Below are 23,356 nucleotides of genomic sequence, written 5' to 3' on the forward strand. Positions count from 1 at the left end.
ACTAATTGGAAATCTTCTGACCCAATTGCCCTTCCCTGCTTATTAGTAGTGATGCTCATCTGAGCTAGGATATCCGAGTTACTCGGATATCCTAGCTCTTTTTTCACTATTCGAGCTCGAATACCGAGCTCGAATAGTATTAGCTATCCGGGCTGTGCTATCCGAGCGCACTAGGATAGCAAGCAGCTATCTGGAGCTATCCTATAGCTATCCTGTAACGATCGGTGGGCACAGAGAGTATCTGATTACCGGTGATCTGCAGTATCACCGGAAATACAGATATATACCAGATTATAAGTGATCTGCAGTCTCACCGATAATCCGATATACAAACTAACCTCTGTTTACCTGAGTAGAGTGTAGTGTTGGGTGTAACAGTAACACTTTGAGGACTAGGCCTCAGTGCAGCAAGGAGTACTGCACAGATTCCTTCCGCAGACCTGAGCTCTCCAAGACGGGAGGAGTCAGACTGACAGTAGGAAGGATTGTCTGAAAGTGACACTCAGGAGGAGGTGTCACTGACAGGACGGGGAACCGCCTCCAATAGCAAGGTCGGTTCTCGAGGTCGGACAAGCCAGGTCATACACACACGGACAGATAAAGTACAAGATCAGGAGGCAGAGGCGGAGTCTAGGTACAGGCAGGGTTCGGCAACGGGGTAGCAGATATATCGAGGTACAGAATCAGGAGGCTGAGGCGGAGTCTAGAAACTAGCCTGAGATCGGCAACAGAGTATCAGAATTATCGAGGTACAAGATCAGAGTTCAGAAGGGTAGTCAAGGCAGGCAAAAGTCATAACAGATAATCACAATCAAACTAGTACTTTAGCTATCAACAGAATCTAGCTAAGTGTAGGATTACAGCTCCAGCTGGTCCCGGCACACTTGCGGATCTGACTACGGATCTGGGTGCTCCCACATATGTGATCGCACGCCAGACAAAGAGCAAGTGAACAACCAGCAGTATATATACTCTAGGACCTTTCCAGGACCTCCCTAATTGCTGGTCCAATGAGAGCAGTGGAAATTGTCAGCTGACCCAGCTGGTCAGCTGACTCCCTTCTAACTGCTATTTAAACTCTGCCTCTGTGCTCGCGCGCATGTAAGTCTGAATCTTGGTGGACCATCAGTCCCAGCCACACCAGTACTGTCATTCAATGTATCTAGTGCGGGGGCCGCCTCTGATGCGGATTCCGCCGTTACCAATGCGGATTCCGCCGTTACCAATGCGGATTCCGCCGCACTGCCTATGCGGCATGCAGCGTTTTTTCCGCGTTGTGACGCCATGCTGGACGCAGAAACAGCCGCCTCACCTTGTGAGACGGCGGCCTTTCCGCGTTTCCTTACAGTACCCCCCCCCCCCCCGAGGAGTGGACTCCGGACAACTCCCACCAGGTTTCTCGGGGTGTAAGGCATGAAACTCCCTCACCAACTCATCCGCATGCATACGGTTCCCAGGTACCCATTGCCTCTCCTTGATGCCATACCCTTTCCAATGTACGAGGTACTGTACCGAGTTTTGTACCTTGCGAGAATCTAATATTTTTTCCACTTCATATTCGGGTTGGGTATCTACCAACACAGGAGGAGGAGGAGTGGGACCCACCTGGACTGCTGGTTTAAGGAGGGACACATGAAAAGATCTTACGCCCCGCATGCTGGACGGAAGATCAACGGCATAAGTGACGTCGTTGATCTTTTTGGTCACAGAAAACGGACCCACAAACCTGGGGCCCAATTTGGCAGAAGGCTGCTTCAGGGCCAAGTGACGTGTGGACACCCAGACTAAATCCCCTGGCTGAAACCTCCATTCCATGGAACGTCTCTTGTCTGCTTGACCCTTTTGACTTTGGAACGCTTTCTCCAAATTATCTCTAACAATTCCCCAATTGTCCCTGAGTGACCTCTGCCAATCCTCCAGCGCTGGGAACGGAGAAGAGGCCACTGGCAAAGGGGAGAACTTGGGCGACCTCCCTGTCACAATCTGGAACGGGGAAAAACCAGAAGAAGAACTCTTTAAATTATTTTGCGCGAATTCTGCAAAAGCCAGAAACTTCACCCAGTCATTCTGTGCCTCCGCAACGTAACATCTTAAGAACTGTTCTAAAGATTGATTAATTCGTTCAGTCTGCCCATTGGTCTGTGGGTGGTAGCCTGACGAGAAAGACAGCTTAATGCCCATTTGGTGGCAAAATGCCCTCCAGAATTTAGAGATAAATTGGACTCCCCGATCGGACACAATGTTCTCCGGAATGCTGTGCAGCCGGAAAATGTGGATGATGAATAGGTCAGCCAATTCTTGGGCCGAGGGGAGTCCTTTCAAAGGCACGAAATGGGCCATTTTGCTGAAGCGGTCGACTACCACCCAAATGACCGACATGCCTTCAGACCTGGGGAGCTCACCCACAAAATCCATGGACAAGTGGGTCCATGGTTCACTCGGGGCGGGCAAAGGCTGTAAGGTACCGACAGGTGCCTGCCGGGAGGGTTTACTTTTGGCACATACCGCACATTCCCTGACATATTCCTTGCAGTCTGTTGCCATAGAAGGCCACCAAGCACACCTGGCAATCAGATCCTGCGTTCTGGCAGCACCAGGGTGACCAGCACTCTTATGGGCGTGAAACATTTGTAAGACCTGTAGACGAAAAAACTGTGGGATAAACAAGACCCCCTCCGGTTTTCCCTCAGGGACATCCTGCTGAAAGGGACCCAAAACCTTCGCCCAACCCTCCCAGGTCTCTGTGGCTGCTAACACCAGCCTCTGCGGGATGATGGACTCAGGAGCGGGGGGCTGTGCTGTCTCTAATTCGAAACATCTGGACAGGGCATCTGCCTTGATGTTTTTGCTGCCTGGAGTGTATGTGATAATAAATCTGAACCTCGTAAAAAATAACGACCAACGGGCCTGTCGGGGACTTAGTCTCTTAGCCCCCTCGATGTATTCCAGATTCTTGTGATCAGTATACACCGTGATCGTGTGTTCTGCCCCTTCTAACCAGTGGCGCCATTCTTCAAATGCCAATTTAATGGCCAGAAGTTCCCGGTTGCCTATGTCGTAGTTTTTCTCTGCCGATAAAAACCTCCGAGAGAAATAGGCACACGGGTGCAACCTCCCCTGCAGCCCAGAGTGTTGAGACAGCACAGCCCCTACTCCAACTTCTGAGGCATCAACCTCAACAATGAATGGGTAAGAGGTGTCTACGTGTCTCAATATGGGTGCAGAGCAAAACAATTTTTTCAAGTGAGAAAAAGCTGCCACAGCCTCAGGAGACCAGTGGTTGGTATCTGCCCCCTTTTTTGTGAGACTGGTAAGAGGGGCAATCATCGTGGAGTATCCCTTTATGAACCTCCTATAGTAATTTGCAAAACCTAAAAATCTTTGCAGGGGCTTCAACCCCACTGGCTGTGGCCATTCCAGGACAGCTGTGACCTTGGCAGGATCCATTGACAGGCCTGAGGTGGAGATCACATACCCTAAAAATGTGACAGTGGTCACCTCGAAAATACATTTCTCCACCTTGGCATACAACATATTTTGCCTCAATTTGTCCAACACGAATTTAACGTGGACCCTGTGCTCGGGGAGGTTGTTGGAATAGATTAGTATATCGTCAAGGTATACTAGTACAAATCTAACCAACACCTCCCTGAATACCTCGTTGATTAATTCTTGAAAGACGGCTGGCGCATTGCAAAACCCGAAGGGCATCACTAAGTACTCGTAATGCCCGTCGGGAGTGTTGAAGGCCGTCTTCCATTCATCACCCTTTCTAATGCGGACCAGGTTGTATGCACCCCTCAGATCTAATTTTGAAAAGATCTTAGCGTTCGTGACTTGCGTAAATAAATCGTCTATCAATGGTAACGGATAACGATTCTTCACCGTGATTTTATTCAGGCCACGGTAGTCGATGCATGGTCTTTTTTCTTAACAAAAAAGAAACCGGCCCCTGCAGGCGACTGGGAGGGGCGAATGAACCCTTTGGCTAAATTGTCACGAATGTACTCCTGCATCGCTATTTTCTCTGGTCCAGACAGATTATACAGGTGACCCCTAGGGGGCATACAACCGGCACGGAGATCGATGGGGCAATCGAAAGGGCGATGAGGAGGTAACTTGTCAGCAGCCTTGGGACAGAATACATCCGAGAACTCGGAGTATTGCTCGGGAACCCCCTTCACATGCAACTTGGTCTGACCTAAAGTCACCTTCCCTAGACACTGTTGGGAACAGAAGTCTGACCAACTAGTTAATTGTCCTGTAGCCCAATTAATCTATGGCGAATGGAGCTGCAGCCAGGGCATTCCTAAAACAATTGTGGAGGTGGTCATGTGTAATACAAAGAGACTTAGACTTTCGTTATGCAGAACCCCAATAGTGACTTCCACCTCTGGTGTCTGAGACAGCGGACGGTCCCTTTGCAGCGGGAAGTCGTCCACAGCAGTAACCTGGATAGGTGGTTTTACTGAGGTGAGCGGAATGCCCAACTTTTCTGCAAACTCTGAACTCATAAAGTTAGCCGCGGAGCCTGAATCAACAAAGGCCTCTGTGGCTTCAGATTTGTCCCCCCATGTAATCATACATGGAAGGAGCAAACGTTTTTCATTTAAGGGTATGAGCCGGGCACCTAGGGTGCTACCCCCTACCACTCCTAAACGGTAGCATCTTCCCGGCTTATTAGGCCAGTTCTGTACTATATGCCCCCCTTCAGCACAGTACAGACACAGCTGTTCGGTCATTCTCCGTCTTCGCTCTACCTGGGTCAATTTTGACCGAGCAATCTGTATCGGCTTGGATGGAGGCAAGACGGGAGAAGATGAAATAGTAGGAGGTGGAGTCACTGGGACCATAGTGTAAGATACCCCTCTGACACGGGAACTACCCCTGGTCTGTTTTTGGTAGCGCAGCCTGCGGTCGATTCGGATTGCCGCTGAGATGGCCTCATCGACTGTTCTGGGCTCGGGCTGGCTTAACATCAAATCAGAGACCTCATCGGACAGCCCTGACAAGAAACGATCTAATAGGGCATAAGTGTCCCACCTGGCCGTAACTGACCACCTCCTAAACTCGGCCGCGTAATCTTCGACCGGACCTTCGCCTTGACGCAAAAGCTTGAGCTTCCGCTCAGAAGTCGAAGCAAGGTCCGAATCGTCGTAAATTACTGCCATAGCTTCAAAGAATTCCTCTACAGAGGTAAGAGCTTTGTCTCCGGCGGGCAGGCTATATGCCCAAGACTGGGAGTCGCCGGACAACAAAGTCTTTATAAACGTGACCCTCTGGGTCTCAGTACCCGAAGATTGGGGTCTCAACTCAAAATAGGACAATACTCTACTCCTAAAATTCCGGAAGTCAGATCTGTGACCGGAAAAGCTTTCAGGTACAGGCATACGTATGTTAGAGCTAGGAGAGGATCGCACATGATCCACTGATGTCTGGAGGGTTTGTACAGACCCTGATAGGGCATCAATAAGAGTCATGTGGGTGCCCAGTACTTGATTGATGTTGTCCACCGAAGTGGCAAGTACACCCAGACAATCAGTGTTTGCGTCCATTTTGTATTTGGTCTGGCGTTCTGTAACGATCGGTGGGCACAGAGAGTATCTGATTACCGGTGATCTGCAGTATCACCGGAAATACAGATATATACCAGATTATAAGTGATCTGCAGTCTCACCGATAATCCGATATACAAACTAACCTCTGTTTACCTGAGTAGAGTGTAGTGTTGGGTGTAACAGTAACACTTTGAGGACTAGGCCTCAGTGCAGCAAGGAGTACTGCACAGATTCCTTCTGCAGACCTGAGCTCTCCAAGACGGGAGGAGTCAGACTGACAGTAGGAAGGATTGTCTGAAAGTGACACTCAGGAGGAGGTGTCACTGACAGGACGGGGAACCGCCTCCAATAGCAAGGTCGGTTCTCGAGGTCGGACAAGCCAGGTCATACACACACGGACAGATAAAGTATAAGATCAGGAGGCAGAGGCGGAGTCTAGGTACAGGCAGGGTTCGGCAACGGGGTAGCAGATATATCGAGGTACAGAATCAGGAGGCTGAGGCGGAGTCTAGAAACGAGCCGGAGATCGGCAACAGAGTATCAGAATTATCGAGGTACAAGATCAGAGTTCAGAAGGGTAGTCAAGGCAGGCAAAAGTCATAACAGATAATCACAATCAAACTAGTACTTTAGCTATCAACAGAATCTAGCTAAGTGTAGGATTACAGCTCCAGCTGGTCCCGGCACACTTGCGGATCTGACTACGGATCTGGGTGCTCCCACATATGTGATCGCACGCCAGACAAAGAGCAAGTGAACAACCAGCAGTATATATACTCTAGGACCTTTCCAGGACCTCCCTAATTGCTGGTCCAATGAGAGCAGTGGAAATTGTCAGCTGACCCAGCTGGTCAGCTGACTCCCTTCTAACTGCTATTTAAACTCTGCCTCTGTGCTCGCGCGCGTGTAAGTCTGAATCTTGGTGGACCATCAGTCCCAGCCACACCAGTACTGTCATTCAATGTATCTAGTGCGGGGGCCGCCTCTGATGCGGATTCCGCCGTTACCAATGCGGATTCCGCCGCACTGCCTATGCGGCATGCAGCGTTTTTTCCGCGTTGTGACGCCATGCTGGACGCCGAAACAGCCGCCTCACCTTGAGAGACGGCGGCCTTTCCGCGTTTCCTTACATATCCGAGCTCGGATAGCGTCATGAGCTCGGATAGCGTCACGGCAGACGTCATCTCGAGTCCTCACAAGCGAATCAGAGGGCTCCCAGCCCTCTTACAGCCCTCTGACTGCAGCCAATCACAGAGGGGGAGCCTGGCAAAGCACCCCTCTATAAATAGCGGACGCCATCTTGCCTCACTCGTCCTGCTTGCGACTTACTGACTGATTGTACTGAGAGAACTGCTCCAGTGCTTTTTGTCTGTGTGCAAGTGCGTTGCTATTGTTCTAAACCTAGCGTTTTTACACTCCAACACTTGATATTCAACTGTATTGCTTTGTATTGTAGATAGATTGTATTTTAGGCAGTTTAGGTTGTGTGATTACTAGGGACTAGGGAAGGAGACTGTCACTGGTGCTGCTGCAGGCCTGCAGCCAGCAGCTAGGCCCTGTGCCTAGGCAAGGCAGCCTGCCCTGCTCTGTGCTCTAGTCTCTACCTTACCTGTGCTCTCACCTGTCCTACTCTACTCCTGTACTACTACTTCTGTGTTAGATAGATTATTGTACTATAGTATTTTGTAGTTAGCAAGGCACAGCTTTACTGCTATACCTGTCCTGCTGTATCTGCTCTCTGTAATCTAGTCACACCTAGGGTGACCAGGCGTCCTCTTTTGCCTGGACAGGTCCACTTTTTCCGACCTGTCTGGGGCGTCCTGGCGGGTTTTAGAAATGTCTGGCTCTTTATGGTGAGTCGACTGATGACTCACAGGAGCAGCCAGCCAGAGACTCGTCTCTAGCACTTCATTGCGGCTCACTAGGACTTCCCATTTGGGCCGACTCTAGCCCAGCCAATAGAAGCAAGCAGCGTTCCTCCACACTGCTGTTCTCACTCCTCCGCTCCGCCCCCACTAGTGCCTCGGTATATATTGTGTATATTACCTCCTCTAACTCCGCCCCCGCCTGTCCAGCCAGCGTGCGTGACTCTCCAGAGACTCCCCCCTTGTCTGCCCTGCACGATCCGGTAGAGATGGGAAGTTCGGATCTTTTCAATGATCTGGATGATTCGAATCGGAATCATTCGGGGGTGAAATGACTAGCAGGGCAGGAGAAGGAGAGGGGGGTGGACACACAGAGAAGGGGAGAAGATGGACAGAGGGCAGGGAGTGGACAGAGAAGGGAGGAGGGACGAGCAGAGAGCAGAAATGTTTGTTTGCACAATACCCACATGCTGCAATCATATGCTTTACATGTATTTCACCTACATGTTCATCTGTGTACCTTGAATGGAAACATCGCACAGTGAAAGAAAGCATTCCCCAAAGCATTCCCAGAAGTGAAGTGCAGATGTTTAGAGCGAGTGCAGGAGGATCATATTGCACAGCAATCACAGTGCCTGCCCTGTCCTAGCCCAGCATGCTGCCTACAAAGTTACTGAGCTGTGCCAAAACTTTCCCATTTGTTTACTGTGCACAACTACGTAACAGACAGCCTATAATGAGCAGCACATTTTAGCCAGTATGTGTGCTCTACACATATCTGGCAGTGGCACCCATGTCCCCTCTCTCTCATCTACCTGTCCCTGCAAGGCTGGCTCCCCTGAGTCCCCTCCAACAGAGCGATCCATCTCTGCTCTGCTTCCAGGACCCCGCTGCCCGCTAAGAGGGGGCGTGTCACTCCTGGCCCCGCCCCTTTTGCGATCCGAATCACTCATTTTGATGATTCGGATGATTCGACTCACAAAATAGATTCGGATCAAAGATCCGAATCGTTCATGATCCGGACAACACTACGATCCGGCTGTATGTGTGACAGAGGTGAGCTGAGCACTGCCGTCTGCCTGACTGCTGTGACTCAGGGAGAATCAGAGACTTGGACTCCGGGGAGAGGGGGGCGGTTGCAGGAGGGGAATGGGGTATTGTCATTTAGCAAGTGTGCTGCTACTGTTCTCTCCTTTCTCCATCCCCACACCCAGGTCCCCCCTGCCAGCCCTCACTGGACAACCTCAAAGCAGGGCCTGTACACCTGCTCTGATCCACCCTTCCAGAATAAAGGCAAGCTGAGGAGGCTCCCTGCCTGTAGCTAGTCAGTGAGCTTATCAGGAAGGTGGGCACTATGCTCCTGTGTTACTGCAACTGCTGATATTATCATCTGCATTGTGGACAATACTGGTTACAGATTCTAATCAGCATATATGCACCTGATTAGATTGATCTCTCAGTGGTGCACAACAGCCAGTTATAGTACTGTCCAGGCTAAATGACAGCACACAGTGACAGAAGCAGACATGGAAGTACTGTGGAAGGTCCATACTAAATTTCTTACATTAGCAAGCTGACCTGCTGCTAGAAGTTCCTGTGTCTGCCTGGCTGCCCTGTATTGTCCTGCTTTGCTTCTCATATGCTCCTCTCACCCTCCCTCCTCCTCGTATCCCCCTTCCCAGTGCTTTAACCCCTGCCCTGCTGAACTGGACCGCCTATGGTGAGACACATCTCTCTCACTATTCATTCTCCTGGGACTCTCACACATTTTTCAGTGTCTGTCCCTCCTACATTCCTCTATCTACCTTACTTCTCCCCACTCTCCTTTTCTTCTACATCCTCTCTTTTGTGACACTTCCACTTTCCTGCATCTGCTATCTCTTACTGTAGAGTGACCATATTTTTGTGGGTCCAACCTGGGACGGGGGGGGGGGGGGCGAAAAAATGGGCGTGGCCATGACATTGTATGGGCGGAGCTAACGTAATGATGTAACAGCGAGGCATAAGAAAGCAGTGTTTACGCCATGATGTGGACAAACGAGACTTTGTATCATGGGTGTGCAGAAACTGTGTGATGCTAATAGTATACCGTAACCACAAAGCAGCAAACATAGCCATCTATGACCATTAAATAATAAATGCAGTAACAGTTACCCCGGACACCAGAAAATAAACGCAATAGGCAACATGTCAGTATAAAATAAATGCAATGCGGGCAAACATGTCAGTATAAAATAAACGCAATGCGGGCAACATGTCAGTACAAAATAAACGCACTGCGGGCAAACATTTCACCAGAAAAGAAACGCACTGCGGCCAAACATTTCACCAGAAAAGAAACGCACTGCGGGCAAACATTTCACCAGAAAAGAAACGCACTGCGGCCAAACATTTCACCAGAAAAGAAACGCAATGCGGGCAAACATTTCGCCAGAAAAGAAACGCACTGCGGGCAAACATTTCGCCAGAAAAGAAACGCAATGCGGGCAAACATTTCGCCAGAAAAGAAACGCACTGCGGGCAAACATTTCACCAGAAAAGAAACGCACTGCGGCCAAACATTTCACCAGAAAACAAACGCAATGCAGCAAACATTTCGCCAGAAAAGAAACGCACTGCGGGCAAACATTTCGCCAGAAAAGAAACAATGCGGGCAAACATTTCACCTGGAAAAGAAACAATGCGGGCAAACATTTCACCTGGAAAAGAAACAATGCGGGCAAACATTTCACCTGGAAAAGAAACAATGCGGGCAAACATTTCACCTGGAAAAGAAACAATGCGGGCAAACATTTCACCTGGAAAAGAAACAATGCGGGCAAACATTTCACCTGGAAAAGAAACAATGCGGGCAAACATTTCACCTGGAAAAGAAAGCATTTACTCACCTGGCAGAAGTGTCCGGCCTCTGGCGCGCTGCTCCGTCCCGGGACCGTCTTCCTCCTCCTGCTCTGGTCTCCCGCGCTGACAGGGCTACGGCAAGATGGCGCCCGAAGCCCTGTACTAGTGACACAAATAGGTCTCCAGTACAGGGCTTCGGCAGCCATCTTGCCGTAGCCCTGCTCGCCTGCCGGTGTCGGAAACAGACACCGGAAGAGGAGGCTGGAGCGGGGCTGCGGGCAATGAACTGGCACGGCGTCTATAGACACCGCTGCCAGTTCATTGAGGAGAGAGTGGCCAGAGTCCCGAGGCCGGGACGTCCCGCTGCTGAAAGCGGGACGTTTCCCGGGACCTCATGCAGCCTGGGACAGCGGACCCCGAATCCGGGACGTGTCCCGGGCAATCCGGGACGTCTGGTCACTCTACTTACTATCCCTACCTGCCTTCTCTCACAGACTGCTGTCTTTCCTTCTCCCTCACTTTCTTCTCTCATAAGATAGTAATTGCTGACCTGTATCAAGATTATGATGTGTTATTTTACAATGCTTTCATCTTCAGTACAGATTTTATTAAGTTTATATTCATGTCACGGACTGTCCTCAGAAGAGCTCACAATCTAATCCTACCATAGTCATAGTCTAATGTCTTACCATATTATTATTATGTATTTATATAGCACTGACCTCTCCTGCAGCACTTTACAGAGTACATAGTCATGTCACTGACTGTCCTCAGAGGAGCTCAGAATCTAATCCCTGCCATAGTCATAGTGTAATGTCCTACCATAGTATTATTATTATTAATATTATTATGTATTTATATAGCACTGACATCTTCTGCAGCACTGTACAGAGTACATAGTCATGTCGCTTACTGTCCTCAGAGGAGCTCACAATGTAATCTCTACCATACTTAGTTTAACATCCTATGATATTATTAATAAGTGGGAGGTGTGTCAGAAGTGTGTGTGGGGGGTCGGCGCAGGCTTTCTTGCCTGGAGTGACAAAAAGGCTAGAGGCACCCCTGACTTGGAGATTCGGAGTCCGAAGAGGACAGCCAATACCTCAGCAGGCAGCAGCAGGAGGAGGACTCAAGGTGGGTTATCGTGGGTGGGGTGCGCAGCAAAGCCAACTTTAACGTCTTTTTGCATGCGATACTGATGGGGCCCCCAGCATACCACCAAATTTGCATTTGTGGGGAAATATGCTGCCAATCTCATAGCATTTGTGGGGAAATGTGCTGCCAATCTCATTGCTTTTTGTGGTTGGCCAGCCCTCCACCATGTGGTCTAGAAAAAAAAAACATCCCTCCATGCCTGCAAAGTTGGACAGCACACTGCTAAGGTCTTGTATATTTGGCCCCACCCATGACCATGCCCACCTGCTGTTGTGATCGTCCTCTTTTTTAGAAATCAAAATATGGTCACCCTAGTCACACCTGTTGTATTATTTAGCTAGATTCTTCTATTGTTTAGTTAGTAGTACTGTAGTGTACTCTAGTCTGTGTATAGGGACCGTCCGTCACCGCATTACCTAGGGTCTTTGTGTGCGCAGTGCACATCTGCGCTGTCCGCACCCTCTCGTTAGTGCTACACCCGTCCTATTGTTTCTATTACTTCTATTGTGTATTTGCTGACTTGTACTGTAGTCTGTGTATAGGGACACCGTCAGTCAGCGTCAGCTAGGGTCTTTGGGTGCGCACTGTGCACTCTCTCATTAGCGCTACACCGATCTCTGCTGTAGAGTACACCTGTCCGTCACCTCACACACCCACCACCACCAGTCCCACCCCATTAAAGTACCCCACTTGTCCCACCCGCCTTTACATACATATGTTTTTTGTTTTTCATTTGTATAATATTAAAAATATACGATGTCTGGCACTGGCAACCGCGGTTTGGACAGGGGCAGCAAGGGCATCGCCAAGAGAGGAGGTCGTGGGCGTGGCAGCCGCGCCACCACCACCATGCGCAGTTCTGCGTCTGCACCAGTGGCTATTCCGCCATTAGCCACTGGCCGTGGACGCCTTGGCCGCCCAACAGCTGGGAGTCACGCTGCAGAGACACAGCAGCAGCGTGTGGCGCAGATGTTCCTCCCACTGCCAGGTCGTAGCCGTCCTATTGAGGAGAAGGACAAGACGCTGTGGTGGAACTGATGGTGGATGAGCAGGCCACCATTAGCTCTGGAACCGAGTCCTCCACCCCCGCCACCACTCCTGTTCGCAAGAGCAGCAGCAGTCGACCAGCACTGCCTGGGGAGGAGGAGGAGTGCAGCTCTCCAGCCCAAGCGGGCGACACCAGCACCCTGTCACTCAGCACCTTCTTATCCCCAAGCACAGCGGGGTTATAGAGTGCTGTTGCGGCAGAATTGGAGGAGGAAGGAATGCTGATGGGCACTTTGGGGGATGATGCTTTGGACAGTCAGACAGTGGTGACTGTCCATCCGCCCATGCATGCAGAAGGGGAGTTTGGGGGATCCCAGCAGGACATGTTTGCGGAGGGGGAGGATGATGATGACAGGGTGAACGACAGAGACTGGGTGCCAGGTCCTGGGAGTGGGGATGTCATCAGCTCTGAGGAGGAGGATGCGTCTGTGGGCCTTGCTAGAAGGATCAGCATCGCAGGCATGGGCAGGATCCCAAGTGGGCAGGCCAGACAGCGTGCTGATCAGGAGACGAGTTCTGCCTGTGCCACCACCAGCCGCACCAAGAAACCCCCCCCCCAACCACCACAGGGAGACCAGCGGCAGCAGCACCTTCCAGCCGAAGGGGTAACTTCACCTCCCCAATATGGAATTTTTTCACCCTGCCATATTTGGAGTGCAAGTATGCCACCTGCAACCAGTGCCGCAAGCAGCTCAGCAGAGGGAAGGAGCCCTCTGCGTTTGGCACCACCTCTCTGGTCAACCATCTTGCAGGGAAACACTTTCACGAGCATGAGGAGTTTGTGAAGTTGAAGGAAGCTGGCAGTGGCAGACCCGCCACCACTGCGAAGCCGTCAGCAGCAGCCACCCGCCCTCCTCAACCTCCTCCAGCAGCACCAGCAGGAGTTTTTTAGAGACGCACTGCTCCTCCTCCCTCTGCAACTCCTGCCGCCGACACTGAGGCCTGTTCTGGCAGCCAGTCCTCAGTGGCCTCCTCTGCTCCCTCCAGTGATTCCCGTGCCAGCAAAAGGCGTCGCCAGACCCTGCTCAGCGACACCTTCCAGGGGGTGGTCGCGTCCGTCAGCTGAACGGCTTGCTGGCACGGGCCATGTGCTCCCTACTCCTGCCTTATTCCCTTGTGCAGGAGGGGAGTGACATGCGTGCGCTCCTGATGTGCGCAGCCCCCGATTGGCCAAACCCCAGCCGACATTATTTTTCGCGCACGGCCATCCCTGCACTTCACCGCTCTGTGATGGCCAATGTCGGGAGAGGGATGGATCACGCGGTGGGTCAACGGGTCCACGTCACCATGGACTCGTGGCGCAGCCGGTTTGGGACAGGCCGCTATCTGTCCTTCACCGCGCATTGGGTCAGCTTGGTGGAAGGGGGTGAGGAGGGGGGAGCAGCATCGGGCACTGTCAGAGCAGCAGCAGCAACTACGCAGTGGGTGGTGCCACCATGCAGGGTCAGTGGAATTGCAGCAGGTTCCTCTGATCCGCTTCCATCCTCCGCCACACCAGCCCAAACCCCCCGCCTCAGCAGCAGCGTGAAGCCCCGCCACTGCCAAGTGCTGCTGGAATTGGTCAGCCTGGGGAAGACCAAACTGACGGCGAACCATGTCCTGGCCAAACTCCGAGAGCAGGAGAGGAGTTGGCTGACCCCCAGAGGCCTCAGAGTCGGAGAGGTGGTGTCCGACAATGGGGCAAACCTTGTTGCTGCCATCAACAAGGGAGACCTGACCCACATCCCCTGCCTGGCGCACGTCCTGAACCTGGTAGTCCAAAAGTTCCTGCGGACCTACCAGGGGATGGACCGACTCCTTGAGGCAGAAAGGAAGATTGTGCGTCACTTCCGGCACTCGCCTGCAGCCGTAGCGAGCCTGGAAGAGGTGCAGAAGGAGCTGCACCTGCCACAGCACCGGCTCATGCTCGATGTTCCAACTCGCTGGAACTCCACCCTGGCGATGTTGGAGCGTCTGGTTGAACAGAGGCAGGTTGTCAGCCAGTACGTTGCACGAGCAACAGTTTCCTCCATCACTGCAACTGGGCGTGCCGCCACCAACCTCCCGTCCATCATCTCCACGGAGGACTGGGGGCACATGCAGCAGCTGTGCTCAGTGCTGGCACCCTTCCTGCAGGCCACCAACATGGTAAGCAGGGACCATGCAATGGTGTGCGAGTGGGTGCCCATGGTGTGTGTGCTGGACAGGGCCCTGTATGCACTGCTGGAAGAGGGAGCTGCAGCCTTGGACCAGCAGGAGCTGCAGGCAGCTTCACAGGCCACCTCTGAGGAGGAGGGCTCGGAGTTGGTGGAGGTCCCTGACCTTGCTGCTGATGAGGGGGAGCAGCAGAGTGCAGCTGGACTGGTGCGGGGGTGGAGAGAGGATGAGGTGGAGGAGGCAGAGGAAGAGGACAGCACTGTCGGCTCTGGGGCTGCCGATGATGTGCCAGCAGATGTGGCCAGACTCTTCCCAATGGCAGTGCACATGCTGAGGGGCCTGCGCAAGGACCCAAGGGTGATCCAGATGAAGAAGAGGGAGGACATCTGGATCTGCATGATGCTGGACCCATGTCTGTAGGGGAAGCTCAGCCAGTTCCTGCCTGCAGGAGGAGACCGTGCGCAACAAATGAGGGATTTGCAGCTGTCCCTTGTTGAGCGCTTGGAGGAAGCCTTCCCTCAGACATCCACCCCCACTGTCCAGCCAGCACAGAGGCAGCAGCAGGTGCCTGCATCCACCAGCAGCAAGCGCACACAGACCTGCTGTCTCTGACCCAAGAGCTCTACATGAGTGTAGAGCTGACAAGGACTAGAGAGGAGGTGCCTGCAGCAGCATCCTTCTCCAGTCACAGGCAGCGCTTGACCCGCATGGTGGCTGACTACATGGGGTCCTTCAGCGGGCTTGACAGCGTGGCCCCTGTTGATCCCATGGAGTATTGGGTCAAGCACCTGCCGATCTGGATCGAGCTTGCGCAGTACGCCCTGGAAGTGCTCTCCTGCCCCCCTTCCAGCGTACTGTCAGAGCGTTGCTTCAGTGCAGCCGGTGGAGTCGTCACTGAGAAGCGATCTCGTCTGTCTCACAAGTCTGTGGACAGACTGACGTTTCTCAAAATGAACCAGGCTTGGGTGGAAGGCGAATTCATGGCCCCTGTTGTCGACGAGAGGGGGACATGAAGTGACGACTGGCACACACACATACACCTGCTGCTGCTGTTGTATTTCATCCTGCTGTCTGTGTCTCCACTGCCAGGGAACACATTGCAAGGTGCTGCTGCCCATGCACCACCAGCTATTACACTCAAAAATAGCTGCATTTAATTTGAAAAAAAAAAAATGTTATTAATTTAGAGGTGTCCGGGTTGAAAACTGTGCTGTCCCAATTGTGTATAGGACACAATGTGGGCTTCACGACCGCTGTCTGGAACCTCATGCTGTTCATTTACGGTCCTGGGACCACCGCTAGGACCCAGGGCCTATTATGTCTCGCTGTCTGCCCTCCTGCCTGCTGCCTGCTGCCAGTCTGCCACACACTCATCCTCCTCACGCTGCCTGCTGTTGTACTTACTCCTGCTGTCTGTATGTTTCCACTGCCAGGGAACACATTACAAGGTGCTGCTGCCCATGCGCCACCAGCTATTACGCTCAAAAATAGCTGCATCCATTTGAAAAAAAAAATGTAATTAATTTAGAGGTGTCCGGGTTGAAAACTGTGCTGTCCCAATTATGTATTGGACACAATGTGGGCTTCCCGACCGCTGTCTGGAACCTCATGCTGTGTATTTACGGCCCTGGAACCACCGCTAGGACCCAGGGCCTACTATGTCTCGCTGCCTGCCCTCCTGCCTGCTGCCAGTCTGCCACACACTCATCCTCCTCACGCTGCCTGCTGTTATATTTCCTCCTGCTGTCTGTTTGTTTCCACTGCCAGGGAACATATTACAAGGTGCTGCTGCCCATGCGCCACCAGCTATTACGCTCAAAAATAGCTGCATCCATTTGAAAAAAAAAAAAATTGTAATTATTTTAGAGGTGTCCGGGTTGAAAACTGTGCTGTCCCAAATTGTGTATTGGACACAATGTGGGCTTCACGACCGCTGTCTGGAACCTCATGCTGTCATTTATGGCCCTGGAACCACCGCTAGGACCCAGGGCCTACTATGTCTCGCTGCCTGTCCTCCTGCCTGCTGCCAAATGCCAGTCTGCCACACACTTAACCTCCTCACGCTGCCTGCTGTTATATTTCCTCCTGCTGTCTGTGTCTCCTCTCCACTGCCAGGGAACACATTACAAGGTGTTGCTGCCCATGCGCCACCAGCTATTACGCTCAACAATAGCTGCATTAATTTGAAAAAATTTTTTTTAATTATTTTAGAGGTGTCCGGGTTGAAAAATGTGCTGTCCCAATTGTGTATTGGACACAATGTGGGCTTCACGACCGCTGTCTGGAACCTCATGCTGTTCATTTACGGCCCTGGAACCACCGCTAGGAACCAGGGCCTATTATGTCAGTCACATCACACTGCCTGACACACACTACTCCTCCTTCTGTAGCTGCATTGAGCTTCTGCTGTCTGTGTGCTGCTAGTACCACTGCCAGGGAGAACAGAAGAAGAACTACTTTCTGCTGCCACCCACTCTCCTACCAGCTATTGCCACACTACAATAGCTGCAACTACTTCCTCCTCCTGCTGATGTCTGTGTTTTACCACCGCCAGGGTACACAGAAAAAGGTGCTGTGGCTTGCAATGTGCCACTAGTGGCACCTATTATGCCATCAACACAAAGATAATTATGGTGTTATTAAAATAAAATATTTGCACAAATGAAGTAAAAAAAAAAAATTACCAAAGAAAGGAAAACCAAGACACATAATATAAAGAAGAAGAAGAAGAAGAAGAAGAAGATAAAGAAGAAGAAGAAGAAGAAGATGAAGAAGAAGAAGATATAGAAGAAGAAGAAGAAGAAGATATAGAACAAGAAGAGGAAGAAGAAGAAGAAGATATAGAAGAAGAAGTAGAAGATATAGAAGAAGAAGACGAAGATATAGAAGAAGAAGATGAAGAAGAAGAAGATATAGAAGAAGAAAAAGAAGAAGATATAGAAGAAGAAGAAGATATAGAAGAAGAAGAAGAAGAAGAAGAAGAAGATATAGAAGAAGATATAGAAGAAGAAGAAGAAGAAAAAGATAATTGAAGAAGATACAAGAAGTAGAAGATGAAGAAGATTCAAGTAGAAGAAGATATAGAAGAAGAAGAAAAATAAGAAGATATAGAAAAAGAAGAAAAAGAAGAAGATATAAAAGAAGAAGAAAAATAAGAAGATATAGAAGAAGAAGAAGAAGATATAGAAGAAGAAGAAAAAGAAGAAGATATAGAAGAAGAAGAAGATATAGAAGAAGATGAAGGCGACGTAAATGAAGAATTCCAACTTACAACCATTTTGGACACACCTTCTCATGCAAACACTTTTCATGAAGTTAATTTACTATTTTTGATACCTTTTTTATTACTACTGCATCACCACATAATCACTTGATGTTTTTCTTCATAAAAAAGGTGGTTTCATGCATCATTGACCTCCAATACAAGTTTTACAAGCTATTTAAGGCCATCTCGAATATTTTACTCGAATACAGAATCGGATAGGGACGTCGGATATCCGAGGTCGAATCGGATATTCGATTAACTCGAATATCAAACTTCGAGTGAATTCAGATAGTTTACTATCCGAATTCGACCAAACTCGAATAGGATAATGAGGTATCCGATCAACACTACTTATTAGCACACTATGGCCTTCATTCACTAACCAGTACTAAGCCGGTTAGTGTGCCTTATCACTTAGTGGGCACAAACTTTACGCTGTGTGCGGTGCAGTGCGCGATGTAGCTTTGTGCATGTTTTAGTGTGCACAAAGCTACTTAAGGGGCACTAAGTTCAGATAAGGCACACTAACCTCAGATAAGGCACACTAACCTCGGATAAGGCACACTAACCTCAGATAAGGCGCACTAACCTCAGATAAGGCACACTAACCTCCGATAAGGCACACTAACCTCCGATAAGGCACACTAACCTCGGATAAGGTACACTAACCTCGGATAAGGCACACTAACCTCAGATAAGGCACACTAACCTCAGATAAGGCACACTAACCTCAGATAAGGCACACTAACCTCGGATAAGGCACACTAACCTCAGATAAGGCACACTAACCTCAGATAAGGCACACTAACCTCAGATAAGGCACACTAACCGGCTTAGATAATCCATTTTGGCAGAATATGCTGCATATATGTTTATGCTTATTTGTATGGGTCAGACATCGGCCTGTATGTGGAGGCGCATGATCACTGTCATTTTTCCCTTTTGGGCTTGACAGAGGGGGGCAGCGCTGTCCACTACTCCTTAGGGACAGGGAGACACAGGCCGATGTTGTGGCCGTGTGGCCTGCATAGTTCATATGTTCATTTACTATGTTTTCTCTCATGAGAGGATGCGACTTGGATCCCCGCCAGATCCCCTCCTGGTGCGCGCGCTGTGTGGCCGCTGGTGGTGCTTTGTCCCCACCCGGCCCTCGGTGGTAATGTGCTTCCGGACTGGTTCTTGGAGTGCACGCTTCCGGGTGCTGGGTTGGGGGCATGGCACGCAGGGTACGTCACCGCGCAATCAGAGTTTTGCCGAGCGGTGGCTTGGCCAATTGATCGGCCAGATGCACGCGCGTGTGCGGTAGGGGGAGGGGGGTGGAGGACCCTTCGCACACATTTAAATGGCTGCTAGAATATCATATGTGGCTGGACGATATAGCAACATCTATGATGCAAATTCCTGATGGGGCCGAGGATTTAGATTGGCGAAACATGTTGAATCAAAGGCATCGCTGCTGCTAGCCTATGTCACCAGAGACTCGCCTGACCCCCTATCAGTGATTGATACCAAATAGCCCCTGTTTCAGTGGCTGCACCACGGATTGGTAACAGTATGTGCTAATGTTGATTGCTCTACAAAGGAATGTCATTGAAGTGTCTTTCTAACTGATGCATGCTGCTTCTGCTAACAACAGCTAAACTGCTTGCTACATATTAACCACGACGTTCTGCAATTGGGAATGATCAGTGGATGCTGTCTGCTTTGCCTTTCCTATATGCATGCTCAGTAAATGTATAAGTATGACCACATCTTCTGCGACTGGGAACTGTTGTGGACATCTTTACCTATAGTGATACACCTGAAACAGAGTTGCTGTACTTTGAAGATCTCTAGCAATTTCAGTACGATCACTTCTCCTGTTTCATCTATGGCTTATGGGTCAGGCTTTTGAACAAAAGACATTGGAATTCAGGGGACTGCAGCCCCATTTTCCTTATCTGGTGCCTAGCTAGCTATATGAGTCCATTTTGCCACAATCTATTGATATTATTGAGATTTTAGATGTTTGTGCAATATATATGTATATTTGGCTATTAAAACTTTTCTACTAATTACATCACATGCACCCAAGAGTCAATTTATTTTCCTGTTTGTAATAAGGTATTTAACCTGTAACTGTGAAAAAGGACAAGATTCTTGATTTGCATGGGTCATATACTGTACGCCCTTCAGAAAAACCAATTCAGAGGCCACAGAAGGCCATTTACGGCTGGTAAAGTAGTTCCATGGAATTGTTGGGTCCTTTTTGGCAAGAATGCCAACAGAGATGATATTTGTTCCTATTCAGGTTCCAGAGATCCTACATAAACCTGATTGATTTGATCCCTGTTTTAGCTAGAGCAGAGGACCCCGCCCAAACCCAGCAGCGCTCCAATAGTTATTGGAGAAATGTTCACGTCCTTATTTTCCACTCATTTTGCCTGATACGGGGAGGCCAGCCACCCTGAAACTTGTCGTAAATGTATGGCCATATGACACAATCTAAATTGGGGTATGAAAAGGCCCCCTCTTGACCTGTCATGCTCCATCATCAGGTGTGAGACTCTGGGCCTACCCTTGGCCCGGATAAAACGTAGCCCATCTTTCTGGAGTTTGTGCATGTCAACCCATTTGATGCAAGTGGTGTTGGTGTTTTCAGTTGGGTTGCTGCTGAGGCAAATGGGATTTTGAATGCTGAGGTGTGATTGAGGTCTGGACTGGGACAAGATGGATTCCTTGCAGGAAAAATGTTTTAGGAGTCTGATATGTTCCGAGAGCAAATAGGTTCTGAGTAAAAACATACATTATCTGCAGAAATTACTAAACAATGAAGAAGTTTGAAAGCCATCCAACTGTTTATTTTTACAGGACCCAAACCGACTAGCAAAGACACACATGAATGAATAACTTAATGTATGAATTCTTAATTGTATTTTAGGTCAGACGGCCTTACATATCGCTATTGAAAGAAGACAGCTACTTATTGCAAAGAAACTAATTGAAAAGGGGGCTAACATAAATGTTCGTGCAGAGGGGCGCTTTTTTCACCCGAAAGATAAAAATGGAGGGTTTTATTTTGGTAAGTATACATTATTTTTGTCATCTGTAGTAAAACTCAGCAGAAGAAATATGGCTTAAAGAAATTAGTGTAATTCCAGAATACATGTTCATAATAAACTCTTTTCAAACATGCATAAAAGGGTTAATAGGTTTAGTTTCACTTTGGACTGCGATCCTCATCAATGTGCTGCACTGAGCCCAGTGAGCACTCCAGGGCCCCAGATTTTGTAGGTTTAGTTTACCATGGATTTGTAATAAAAAGTTTCTATTTGGAAAGCAAACCGACAGAAAGCTGAACACTTCAGAAAAAAATACAAATGTTGTGCTAACAGGCTGAACTGGATATGTAATCAATATACAAGTTAGCAGCTTCCAGTACTAGCTGCTGTAACCAGGTGTGACAGTTCACATTATTTTGGGTTAAAGGATACTCGAGGTGAAAGATATATGGAGGCTGTCATATTTATTTCCTTTATACAATACCAGTTTCCTGGCAGCCCTGTTGATCTTCTGGCATAAGTAGTCTGAATCAAAACCCTGTAACAAGCATATGGCTAAACCAGTAAAACCTGAGTAAGCTGACTGATCTGCTGCATGCCTGTTCATAACTTCTAAGTATTATGGCTAATAGTCTATGGCTAAAAGTATTAGAGCAGGGGTCCCCAACCTTTTTCGGCTCGGGGACCACTATCCAGACCAAACCTTTCCCTGGGGCCCGGGCTCGGGGGGGGGGGGGGGGGGGGAGTTTTCGGAGGGGGGATGGTTTGGTAATCCGGGTGCGGGTATCTAGGAAGTATAGCTCCACCAGTATAGCTAGTATAGATGCCTCAGTATAGTTAGTATAGATGCCCCAGTATAGCCAGTATAGATGCCCCAGTATAGCCAGTATAGCTGCCCCAGTATAGATGCCTCAGTATAGTTAGTATATATTCCCCAGTATAGCTGCCCCAGTATAGCCAGTATAGATGCCCCAGTATAGACAGTATAGCTGTCCCAGTATAGCCAGTAAATCTGCCCCAGTACAGCCAGTATATCTGCCCCAGTATAGCCAATATAGATGCCCCAGTATAGCCAGTATAGATGCCTCAGTATAGCCAGTATAGATGCCCCAGTATAGCCAGTATAGCTGCCCCTGCATAGCCAGTATAGCTGTCCCAGTATAGCCAGTAAATCTGCCACAGTATAGCCAGTATATCTGCCCCAGTATAGCCAATATAGATGCCCCAGTATACTAAGTATATCTGCCCCAGTATAGCCAGTATATCAGCCTCAGTATAGCCAGTATAGAGGCCTCAGTATAGCCAGTATAGCTGCCCCAGTATAGCCAGTATAGCTGCCCCAGTATAGCCAGTATAGCTGCCCCAGTATAGCCAATATAGATGCCCCAGTATAGTTAGTATATCTGCCCCAGTATAGCCAGTATATCAGCCTCAGTATAGCCAGTATAGATGCCTCAGTATAGCCAGTATAGCTGCCCCAGTATAGTCAGTATAGCTGCCCCAGTATAGCCAGTATAGCTGCCCCAGTATTGCCAGTATAGATGCCCCAGTATAGCTGCCCCAGTATAGCCAAAATAGATGCCCCAGTATAGCCAGTATAGATGCCCCAGTATAGCCAGTATGGATGTCCCAGTATAGCCAGTATAGATGTCTCAGTATAGCCAGTATAGATGCCCCAGTATAGCCAGTATAGATGCCCCAGTATAGCCAGTATAGATGTCCCAGTATAGCTGCCCCAGTATAGCCAGTATAGCTGCCCCAGTATAGCCAGTATAGATGCCACAGTATAGCTGCCCCGGTATAGCCAGAATAGATGCCCCAGTATAGCCAGTATAGATGTCCCAGTATAGATGCCCCAGTATAGCCAGTATAAATGCCCCAGTATAGCCAGTATAGATGTCCCAGTATAGCCAGTATAGATGCCCCAGTATAGCCAGTATAGATGCCCCAGTATTGCCAGTATAGATGTCCCAGTATAGATGCCCCAGTATAGCCAGTATAGATGCCCCAGTATAGCCAGTATAGATGTCCCAGTATAGATGCCCCAGTATAGCCAGTATAGATGCCCCAGTATAGCCAGTATAGATGTCCTAGTATAGCCAGTATAGATGTCCCAGTATAGCCAGTATAGATGCCCCAGTATAGCCAGTATAGATGCCCCAGTATAGCCAGTATAGCTGCATGCGGCCGCCGCTGTGTTACCTTAGCTGGCGGCTGCTTCCTCTGTATATAACCTGGTCAGCCTATCTCCCGTTTTCTCTCATAGCAGGCAGCGCGTCTCCCGGCTGCTAAGAAGAGGCAGAAGCAGGAGAGCGGCTTCCTGTAACGGTGATGCGTATCGCTGTTACCATGGGAACCGCTGCCCAGCTTCCTGCCTCGTCACAGCAGCCAGGAGACGCGCTGCTATGAGAGAAAACGGGAGAAAGGCTGACCAGGATATATACAGAG

At 49.5% G+C, this 23,356-nt stretch overlaps 1 protein-coding gene across 2 annotated transcripts in view; it reads left to right on the plus strand.

Annotated features, from left to right (window-relative positions):
- Positions 1 to 23,356, plus strand: part of LOC137547305 (transient receptor potential cation channel subfamily V member 3-like) — a 106,151-nt gene that overhangs the window by 38,085 nt on the left and 44,710 nt on the right. For both annotated transcript variants that reach the window (XM_068270751.1, XM_068270752.1), the window contains exon 7: positions 20,788 to 20,928. In XM_068270751.1, coding sequence (XP_068126852.1) covers positions 20,788 to 20,928 — 141 coding nt within the window. The remainder of the gene's footprint in view (positions 1 to 20,787; positions 20,929 to 23,356) is intronic.

This window comes from Hyperolius riggenbachi, chromosome 2, assembly GCF_040937935.1.
Source record: "Hyperolius riggenbachi isolate aHypRig1 chromosome 2, aHypRig1.pri, whole genome shotgun sequence".
NCBI lineage: Eukaryota > Metazoa > Chordata > Amphibia > Anura > Hyperoliidae > Hyperolius > Hyperolius riggenbachi.